Below are 11,660 nucleotides of genomic sequence, written 5' to 3'. Positions count from 1 at the left end.
TAACAAAATGTTGGAGAAAGAGGGAAAAGACATACCAATTACATTTATGATGTAGATGGAATGTGTTTGTCCTTATAGTTGAAGGCAAGTGAGACCATAATTATAAAGTCAAAGAAAAAATGAACGGAATAGAGTCCAACCTTAGAATTATGAAATTCATTCATTGAAACTTGAATTTTAGATAATATTATGAATAATGGTAAAAAAGAAATCAACAATGTAGATGGAATGACCAACAATTGATTTTAAACCAGAGACAAACAATGGTAAATCATTCCATTCAAGTTAAAAGAATTGAAAATCAAAAACAAACAACAAAGACAATAGAAACCAAAAGATGTATAGAAGTTCATGGTAATATGAAATGAAGCACATGATAAGAACAGTGGAGACAAAAGAGATGACATAACAATTGCATTAAGCAAGTAGATTGAATGAGTTTGGTCTAAAGTTAGAGTGAAGTTAAACCATATATAATAGTTGTGTGAACTATTGGCTCACCGATTTTTTAAGTGGGACCCACATATAAATAAAAGTCAATGATTTTGACAAAAATCTACCCAATAAACAGTAACTAACAATCACTGTCAATCAATATACCATAGACCATCCTAAAAATAGGGGATATGCAATGACGGATACAATGAACAATACCTAACAACCACTGTCAATCAATATACAATAAATCACTCTAAAAACAAAAGATATGACAATGATGAATACAATAAACAGTACCTAACAACCACTGTCAATCAATGTACAATAAACAGGGACAAACTAAGGCCAAAAGTTATTAAATGGACAAGCAATAGATAGACAGAGACTGAAATGAACAAACAATGGACAAACAGACACCAAAATTTATGGAAATGGCCAAACAATGGACAAACAGAGACCAAAAATGACAAACTATAGACAAATAGGGACCAAAATAGACAAAACAATGGACATTGCACAGAGAAAATCCATCTTTTTTCATCAGTAGAATGAAAATTATCTAATCAAACAGAGAAACCCTGAAGTGAGAAATCCATCAAATACCTATAGCCCCCCCCCCAGCTCCACAACTTGTCCTTCACCCCCTAATACTCTCCAAACAGTAACCTCCATGCCCCACTAACCACAATCGTCCTTCAACCAAACAATTTAGACTGAAATGACAGAGTGAGAAAATTGAATAATGCAGCAAAGGGAATCAAAGGTTTGGAACAGCAAGGGGAAGAATGAACGAACACATTTAGAATGGAAACGAGAGGGAGGAAGTCGGATAAAACCCCAATCAACAAAGATGAATGAGACGTGAATCCAGATTTGTGAAGGGTTTAGAGAAAAACATGTAAGATGGGTACCACCATAAACGTAGATCTACAGATCTATGAAGGGTTAGACGAAATAAATTTAAGGACTACGGATCCAGATCTGGTTTCGACGATGATAGAACCGATAGAGATGAAGAGATGTGAAACTAGATCTGAAGACGGCACTGACAAGCTTGAAAGAGACGAAAACCACATATGAGGAGTGAAATCAACGAAGAAGATAAAACAAAAAAGTTATAGTAGGGGTGGAATGAACAGAGAAGTAAATAGAGAAGGAAAAACATCTTGAATCTGAGTATTTCTTTCAGAGAAGAAAGGAGATGGAAGAGACGAAGGAGAAGGGAGATGTTGCAAATAGTGGAGGTACAGTTCATGGGGTTGGAAACAGTGTTCACTAGAGTTGACTTTCAATATAATTTTGAAGCTTCAACTAAAAATAGTTGGAGCCTCAAACATGGAATGGGTTACCAGTCCACTCTTGGACCCAAACAGCCCCTTAGTCTTATATACTTTGGACTTAGTTTCATATAAACACACACATATATATATAGGGCAAAGCTCAACGACCTACACTTTCGTACTCTCGTCTAAGAGATTAGAAGTTTAAATCTGCGGTCCTTAAATTGGATACTAAACAAAATATACTGCAAATTTAAAACATTTTAATTTAGTAAGTTCGAGTTTTGTTAGCATCAATCATGATTCTAAAAGTTTTTAAGTTAATCCTATAATTGAGTAGAACTTTCTTAATTGGATTCCTCTAGTTTGGTTCTAATTTAGCGCACTCCAGAAATTATTCCTAAAAGAATCTTTATCCGTCTTACTCTTCTTCTGTACTTTGTTTCAACTTAAACTTCAAGTTCAACATAGTTAGCTAGCTCAAGTAGCCAAGATACTAGCCATTTCATTACAACATAATTTTTTTTTATAAAGAAAAAAGTCACGTCCCTATAGATAAAAACAATTTGTGAAGTTAAACTAAGTTATAATGATAAAATAAAAACTTCTAAAACCATATCAAATTTAATTGTTTAAATCTATGAGACCAAATTGAAATTAAAATATTCAAATGGATCACACTTATAATTTAGATTAAAAAAAACACATTTTAGTCAACTTTTTTAATAATAATGATTTAATCCCTATACTTTCAAATTTATAACAATTTAATCCTAAAATTTTGATAAATAACAATTTAGCCTAAATATTTTAGAATTTATAATAATTTAGTCCCTATTTGTGAAATTTTTTTAATGTATTCTTGGCCTGAAATGTTTAATATTCTAGTTTGGGAGAGTAAAAAAAATTCACGTTTACTCAAAAAATGGGTTTTATCCGAATTTCGACCCCTTTTTCTCTGGGACATGAGGAACTAGAAAGAGCTAGAAAGGATTTTTTATCCTCGAAGCAATTGAGACTGAGTCGATCATTTCAAACTAAACCCATTGTCTCCATTAGCAACACAAATCCAGCACTAAAATGGAACCGTAAGCAAAAATTAACAATAACACAATGAACAATGTGTTATTTAGAAGCCGGTTGATATTCCTTCACAGCCATTAAACTTCTTATTAGCCCCAATATTTCGCTACGCATATTGGTAACAAATGATGGACTAACCTCCTTCACCACCGCTGAAAACCACAACCCATCTCTATCAACTTCTTTCCTTTGCTCATACCACCTGCATATGGTTCTTGCTATAGCTATAACATACACACCACAATCATATCCATTTACTTGCTGCGGAGACTCTACACATTCCAGATAACTTGGATTCGACGTTGAATTCGAGTCAGCACTCATAAATCTAGCCACAGCTCTGTAAAGTCGCTTGGCATGGTACTTGTTCATCCCTTTGTGGCTATCATGATGGACAAATACGTTCGCTTCTCTGTAGAATGCAAGAAGACTCCAGTGGTTTCCACCTTCAGCTTTACTAACGTCATTGTTGTCATTGACGGGGAAGATTACAAGCTTCTTGTCACAAAGATTGAGAGGTTTTAGGAAATCGTCGAGACTCTCGGCATCGGGGCAGTTCATTATCCAGAAAGCAATTGAAGGTGGAGATAGAAGAATATCCTTGGAAGGATGGGTTGTGCTTAGATAGCTGAAATAGAATTCGGGGATTCGATCATTCAGATAATATGGACCGCCAAGGATGTCCAAATCGGATTTTCGGAGTACAACATCGTTGTAACTTAAGATTTTCTCGTCTCCTTCAGACTTCCCCATTTCAGATCAGGTAATCAATCCCTGTGAAGAAGGAAAGAACGTGAATACCAATTGTATGCATCCTTTTTCTTAGGAAGCTAGTCTTACCTCACAATAAGTAATAATTATGTACTTAAAATAAAATAAAATAAAAATGTACTAACAAAGTTCACTAGTCACATAAAGGCACTATGTTGACCTTCTTTCACGGGATATTGACAAAAATGGCCAATTTCAGTTTATGATTTGGAAAATTGACCCTTTTTTTTCTAAATAGTTTGGAAAATTGACCCCTTTTTTTCTAAATATCCGTGAGTGTTCAGGCCAACTTACGCACACCGATTAATCTCATGAAACAACCCGCCTGACCCTACAACATTTGGGTGTCAAAAAAACTCGTAGGAAATTAATTCCTAGGTAAGTTGACCATCATTGATTGAACTCTTGATCTATTAGCCAGTCATTTATTGAGACTATGTCTCCTTTTTTACCATTAGACCAACCCATGATGGTTAAAATGGACCCAATCTTTAAAAACTTGTTTTTAGGGACTCTTTGTTGATGAGGATGAGGATGATGATAGCAAGGGTGTGAAAAAACTCATATCCCTTACACTCCAATTTTTTCACCAACTTCTCTTTGAATTTTCACCAAACTATTCAACCAACTCCTTTAATTTTTTCACCAACCTCGTTTTTTTATCTATCCCAAGTTTTATTTAGACAAACATCTTTCCCACGAAGGAGGTATCTATACACAACTCTGTTGTGTTATCGTGAAAGTTATTTAAGTTTTTTTTTTTTTTTTTTGGCTGAAATGCATATAAAGCTTGTTTAAAATTCAAAAATCTCGGTCAAATCTCAGTTTGAGAACTTAAATTTCGGTTCAATTTCATGATTCTCTGTTAAAATTTCATGGAACCCGGGGTAAATCTAGTTCAGATTGCTTAAATATCAGTCCAAAACTTGATCAGATTTGTGTGACTTGGCCTACATCTCAGTTCTTTTTTCTAACCATGATTTGCTCCGAGATCTGGACTAAGTTATTCACATTGACCCGATTCACACCGCGATTCACACCAGAGTTTTTATGTTTTTATGGTTTACCCAGTTTTTTTTTTCCCTATTTTTATTCATTTTTTTATTGCAGATAATGCCTTGTGTGTGGATGTGTATAGGGGGTATTGAAAGAGAGTGAAGAGAATTACGAAGGTGGGGAATTAAGAGGGTTTGACAGAATCAAATATCATAAATTTTTAGGGCAGAGTGTATAGAATAGGCAAGATAAATCCTGATGGGATTGACCTTGTAATAAGATATGTGGTACAATTATAGTCTAAAACCCATGCATTTGTTATTAGAGACGATGAGGATGACCACTCTTTCTTGACATAGGAAGAGGTGTCTGTAATACCTCATTACGTATCCAATGTGCCAAAGACAAACGGTAATAGCTAGTGACTTGGATCATTTCGCAATTCATATAACCCAAATCCGTATATGCCCCCTTCATCCTTCCCATATAACCAAGGTCAAGATATGCCCTCCACGCAGCCTTCCCCCCATCAATGCTCCCTTAAGACTTTTCAGTGTCTTATGAAATATTATAGTGCTCCAATCCTCATTGCAAAAGACATCCTAATCGTCAATAATATTCAACAAATTAGTATCTACAAGCTGCCTCCTCTCCATCCCCATCAGCACTGACTCAATAAAAATAAAAGATAGACGTCTTAACTCCATCCTCTCCGTTCTGAAGCTCTAGTTTGGGGTATAACTTATCCAGATCCTCACAATTGATACTATCATTCAAATATGTTTTGAAGAGTCTATTGCCTACCATCACCGCATTTCTCCTACTCGGTATGGTTGCATGTCTAAGACCATTGACAAGATCAGAATCCTTATTACCAAATGAAACCTTCTGATTCGACGGGTTAAAACTAATTACATCATTCCAACTCTCGTTATTTCCCCAAGGAGGATGTAATGAAAAAGTTTATTATTAAATATAATGGATGTATCTAAAAATGGTCCAAATACAGTTTGTCTAAACATACCCAATTTGGTTGGGGTTTGATTCGGCTTTATATTTTTAATGGTTCTGCCTAGGTGGGAACAACATAACAAGGCCGCAGAAAGTAGTCATTTGGTTCAAGTTTCGGAACCATTTCCATAGTGGTAAACCCTGCATGGACTTAGAACTTACAATAAGGAATTGAAAACCTCAACAAAACCATTGAAATGCTGCTTTTGTCTCAAATCTCAGCGTGAATCTCGATGGACATCCAGACCGAGATTCACACTGAGATTTGTAAGTCGATCAAAAACTCGGTGGAAACTCATAACTTGGCCATGGACTAAATTTTGGTCTTGATTTACACTGAGTTCTAGGGATGAATCTCGATTTGGAGAAAATAAATTTTCAATTTTCCTTCAAGTTCAGTCAATTTTTTTTTTTTTTTTTTACCCTAAACGTAATAGAACATGCCAAAATCACCTAAGCATACATTTAATCCAGGAATCCTCCTCACATGCTTAAACACAATGAAACCCTAGAAAAACTAACTATAAATGAGGGGAAAGGAGAAGTTCAAACATTGGGACCCTATTGGAGGGCATTTATGATTTTTCACCTCCAAAAGGGTCCCCAAAAACAAGTTTTTAAAAATTGGAACCATTTTCTAAACCCTAAACTGAAATGTGCCATTTTTGTCAACATCCCTTCTTTCAACTAATTGTGGTTTGTTCATCATCAATATTTTCCAAATGCTTAACATCTTTTTGGAAAGTTCTAGGATACCATCTAACAAGAAAATGTAAAGAAATGCAAAGAACATAAAGGTAGTGATAAATTGCAATATCAGGAGGAGTTACAATATACTAATAGTCGTTCAAGAGGGTTCTCTCTCTCTCCTAAAGTCTCACAATGGAAACTTTCACCACAATGATCCATCCCCTAAGTTGCCCAACCCCTCTTATTTTTAACCAAGACCCCACTAGCTAATTACCTATAATAGCCCTTACTAATAAGTAATATCCTACTAATCCTACCATATATCCCTAACTAGTGCTCTTAGTCTCTCACACAAAAGCTCAAAGTGTGGTGGGTGCTTTGCTGGCCACCTATTTTTTCATTGTCAACCACATTAAAGTTCAGAGAATTCCCTCTTTCAGTGCTTTCAACTCTTTTGAGTATCATATGGAAAAGCCTATAGTCTCTCCAAGAATTGAGAGAATAAATCTTAAATCAAAATAAATTTAGTTTCTAATATTCTAACACAAGAGCCTAAAGCCTCCATTTATGGAGGAATTGTCAACTAAAAAGTTAAAACAGTTAAACCAAAAAACTGGAGGAATTGTCAACTAAAAAGTTAAAACAGTTGAACCGATTTTTTTTTTTTTTTACCAAACTAACCAAGTAGCCAACCATTACCAAAGCAAATGAACACTTCTCAGGAGAGTATTGTATAGCTACTAAGCAGGAGGAAAAAATGGGAAGAAGTTTTGAGTAGACCAAGTTCCTCTGCTCATTTTGGTATGCTTTCTCTACCTCTTCTGTATGTAATTAGCACAGCATGGAGTAAATCTCAAGATGATAGGTGCTAATTAATGGAAAGCTTTTCTTGTTAGGCAAAAAAAGAAGGAAACGCAGCATACAAGCAATGACCAAGGATAGTTTTCCCTCGCATGTGCAAAAGACCAAGCGTGGTCCATGATTTGAAATAGTTACTGCACTTGGGGAGTTTTTAGTTATTGCATTTATGATTTTTATCTGTCTCAATTCTCATTAGAACAAGGAAAATTCTTTCTCCTAGGATTACTAATTCTTCCAACCCAACAGCACTTGAGCCAAAGACTATCAATAATAAGTGTCTTATACGCTAAAAGTAACAAGTTTCTTATCTGCTAAGCTATACCCGATTGAAAAACGAGCCAACTTAATTAATCATAACATCTTTTTCCAAAAAACATTAAAAGAAGAAAAGAAAAAATCGTCATTAACATCAGTAACTTCGCTCTAAGGTCATAGTCGAAACCTCTACGAAAGAGAATTCAAATTTCAAAAACAGAAAATTAAATACGAAAACATTGCAAAAAGAACCTAAAAGATTATCAATATAACTTCAACCTTATGAAACCAGATGGAAAGGTATCAATAAATGAATCAACAGTTGCCAAAGCGAGCATACTCAACTAGCACCCGATACATGTTAGCGACTAGGTAGACAATCAGAAAATTTTCAGCTACTCTCTCCCTCCGTAATTTTCTAGAAACACGCTACACACACTTTTCTTGCCAGAATTAGTTCTTACCTCTTCGTCTTCAAATTTATTTAAAATTCTTTATAGTCGATCAACAACCAAGCACAAACAATCGTGCCATCTATACTGGATTAGGGATCTTGGACAGAGTTTATTAAGGTGATCACATCTGCCTAAACTTGATTTTACCGGCTAATTAGAGTGATAACATCTGCCTAAACTGCTTGATTTTACCAGCATCAATAATACTTCCTCGACAATCAAGAAACTGAAGATGCCAATAGAAACGATCCGCAACATAAATAATATATATAAATTGAGTGTTCATTCGGAGAAAATGAAAATACACATAGCAATCGGATTCTCAGTGGAGTAATCTCTAAGGATTAAGAAGAAAGAAGACTTACTGAGAGGCCTCCGAAGATTTCTGAATCCGAAACCGATCCGAGCCTTTAGTGAAGTTTTTTGCTACAAACTTCGATATATTATACAGAAGCTTTTATATTACCTCGAAAGTTCCAAAGCAGTTTGGATGGGAGAGGTCGGTTCCCACGTGCAATTTGTTGTACTCAAAAGAATTATCAAATAGGGAGAATATCAAGGTTTTAAATATCTAGAATAATTAATATTTGTGTTTATATTTAGACGTGCAGGATAATTAATATTTAAAAGTTAAATATACATATTTAATTCAATAATTTGTATATAGAAATTAAAAGTAAATAATTAAGAAATTAATTATTTAAGTAATAAAATAAAAAATAAATAAATACTTTGTAGTTAAATATAATTAAATTAATTACTAAAAATAATTTAATTAATTAAAATATTGATAATTAACAATAATAATTTATATTAAATAGTTAAGATAGTATAAAATATTAATGGTAAAGATATTAGTTGAAATTTATTAAATCTAAATAATATATTTGTGTTTAATAATTAATTAAAATTAATAGTGAATACTTGATATTAATTTACTAATTAATTAAGTTATAATTTTTTCTGTTCAATCTTCTCGACGTAAAAATCTCACGTTTTGTAGGGTATTAAAAAATTCATGTGTTTTAAAGTTCTTCCGATAATAATATCTTGGGTTTTAAAAAGTGGAATTCTGTGAAACAAATATGAATATTAAATATTTGTTTGAAATCCTGGAAAAATCTATGAAACAAATGGGATCGTGATGTTTTTGTTTTAAAAACGTTGAATTTATCCTAAGATGCATGTTAAACACATAATTTAAATTAGGGAAAAATACCTTTTTGGTTCATAAGTTTTGGGTTTAGTTTCTATTTAGTATCTAGGTTTCAAAATGTTACATCCTTAAGTTTTGAGTTTGGTTTCAATTTAGTTCCTAGGTTACAAAATGTTACAATTTTACCCTAGATATTTATGTTTGCTTCAATTTGATCCCTATGTTTCAATATTTACACTTTTAACCTCAATTTTTCACTAAATACTCACTTTCCGTTAATTTATGTTAATAAATTAAAAATCGTTAAAAGAATTATAATTAATTAAATTTCATTGTTTTGTCACTTTTAAAATTAAATTTAAAATTTCACTTTTAATTATTTTTAATTGATTAATAGAAATTAACGTCAATAATTGAAAGTAAGTATTTAATGAAATTTCGAGGTTAAAGATGTAAAATCTTGAAATCTAGAGACCAAATTGAAACAAAACTCAAATCTTAAGGGTAAAGTTGTAACATTTTGAAACAAAATTCAAAACTTAAGGACTACATGTGTAACATTTTGAAATCTAGGGACCAAATAGAAACTAGAGCCAAAACTTAGAGACCAAAAATGTATTATTCCCTTTAAATTAAATGTTGACTAGGCCTTTAAGAATAAAATAGATACTAACAAATTTATAGACTAAACTTATAATTTAACTTAAAGTATTGTATGTATTATTTACCATCTATTTGTCAATATGAACATATTTGATATAGAGGTATTTGAATATCTCATCTTACATATTTGTTGAACCCAAAATATGGGAGGTTTGAATTTTGATGGTGTATGGTGTTGAATTAGTAAAACAAACGATGAGGGATTGTTGATAAGAACAAAGAACTTTCATTTATCTCCATAACATATCTATTTTTAGCATAATTTATCTTGACTTTGATTGTGAAATCACCCAAAAGATCTCATAGTAATGAAAATAATTGTTTTCACTTATATAACTCTTATTAATGTGGACTTTATTTGGAGATAATTGTATAATAGACTTAATCTCAAAGTCGAAAATGGTTTTTTATCCCAATTTTTAAGGCTTGAGAATTTTGCCCTTTGCTTACATCATCATCGGTCAAAGTTACAAAATTACCTTTAATTTTATTTTTCTCTCTTCTTTTTCTTCTTCTCGATTTTCCTTCTTCCATTTAGGTCGTTCATTCTCCATTTTTCCTTTTTCTATTTATCACGTTACAAAAGTATCATTGTTGGCCATCTGAACTTCAGATGCAGTGACGCAAGAGAGTGAGGATACCAAGAGATAGTGAGAGAGAGAGGAGATCAAGAGTAAATGAGAGAGCAAGATCGAACATTGGGATAGAGGAAAGCGAGAGCAAGAAGACAATTTGCATGGGTGATGTTCCGTTGTGGTAATTTCACTCAGATACGATGACAACAACAAATGGTATTAAAAAAACCAAAAAAAAAGGGAAAAAAAAACCTAACTTTAAAAAGTATAACAAATTTCATTTTCTCTACAATTGTAGTTCATCCGTTCACGAGACCCCTTTATTTGTACATAGTCGCCCATTTAGGAGAAGGTAAAGTGTAATGAGCCAGTTTCAACCATTTTATTATGGAGTTTAAAATTAATTGTTTGCAATTAGAAATGTACGACTATACTAAAAATCAAAGTAAGTAGTTCATCTTTATATTAGATTGAGTTCAAGATTATTTTTATAAAGGTTTCTCATAATGTTGTTTTACTATAAGAAAAGGCCTTTTCCCGATGCTGAAGATGGTCAAGAGAAGCCCAAAAACACGTTGGCCATTCATTTTTTGATGACATACATGGCGTTCGGCAGAATTGTCGAGGTAGACTGATCAGGAAAAGACCTCCTAACGGCGTCAAAACAACCATTGGGAGATCATTATACTCCTGATGGATATATTACTTCGTCGGGAGTACTAATATTCCCTACGTTGTACATACATCGTTGGGAGTATATCTCCCGATGGTTGCTTTGACGTCGTCAGATCTCCAATTGCGTTTTTGCTCGTTTTGCACTCCCGATACCGATGCCATGTGTCCATCGTCGGGAAACAAAGTGCCAATTTGTTTATTTTTTTTAATTTATTTGTGATATTAAATTTAATTTTTAAGTACCTCAAAATACTAATAGAATAATAATACACATGTTTTATATTACTACAAACGCACAACTTGTTCATCCAAACAAGATTAACAAAAAGAACCTAAATGATCCATTCAAAGTTTTATGATATCTTAACAAAAAAAAAAAAAAAAAAAAAAAAAAAAAACTAGCTAATTGGATTAAACTATTCAACTTTTACAAGCCAACCATAACAAAAATTAATGGATCCTCTCTCAAACCACATCATGTTGCTCCTCTGCATAAACTTTAACTTGTACATCCCCAAATCACTTAATAAAGACAAAATGTAAACTTAAGTTAAAGGATTATTATTTCAAACTTATATATATAAACTATTTCGACATAACAAATAATAAAAATAGAAATATATAACACACTTCATCTCCCACTCATTCAACTAATTATAAACACATATACAAATACATAACTCTGTATACTCCATACAACACGTACTTCATACGCTCCTTTAACCAATTCCAAACACACAAACACATAACT

General features: G+C 32.9%; 1 protein-coding gene across 2 annotated transcripts; it reads right to left on the bottom strand.

Moving 5' to 3' along the window:
- Positions 1-2,606: 2,606 nt before the first annotated feature.
- Positions 2,607-8,360, bottom strand: LOC150030125 (NEDD8-specific protease 1-like). 2 transcript variants are annotated; one of them, XM_090310040.1, is made up of 3 exons: positions 8,206-8,278; positions 6,969-7,090; positions 2,607-3,575 (listed from the first exon to the last, which is right to left on the bottom strand). In XM_090310040.1, the coding sequence occupies exon 3, from the start codon at positions 3,552-3,554 to the stop codon at positions 2,844-2,846; it is 711 nt and encodes a 236-aa protein (XP_090166166.1). In that variant the 5' UTR covers positions 3,555-3,575; positions 6,969-7,090; positions 8,206-8,278; the 3' UTR covers positions 2,607-2,843. The 2 variants fall into 2 exon arrangements, with proteins under 2 accessions (XP_090166166.1, XP_090166165.1); XM_090310039.1 differs by lacking the exon at positions 6,969-7,090 and having other exon boundaries at positions 8,206-8,360.
- Positions 8,361-11,660: the final 3,300 nt, after the last annotated feature.

This window comes from Benincasa hispida, unplaced genomic scaffold (assembly GCF_027475165.1).
Source record: "Benincasa hispida cultivar pf3 unplaced genomic scaffold, pf3_genome.v1.1 HicScf543, whole genome shotgun sequence".
NCBI lineage: Eukaryota > Viridiplantae > Streptophyta > Magnoliopsida > Cucurbitales > Cucurbitaceae > Benincasa > Benincasa hispida.
The sequence above is the reverse complement of the archived record's forward strand: the minus strand, read 5'-3'. Positions and strand labels throughout refer to the sequence as shown.

Excerpts from the sequence above, each read along its gene's own strand:
- LOC150030125 (XM_090310039.1), bottom strand. The coding sequence starts at position 3,554 with ATGGGGAAGTCTGAAGGAGACGAGAAAATCTTAAGTTACAACGATGTT.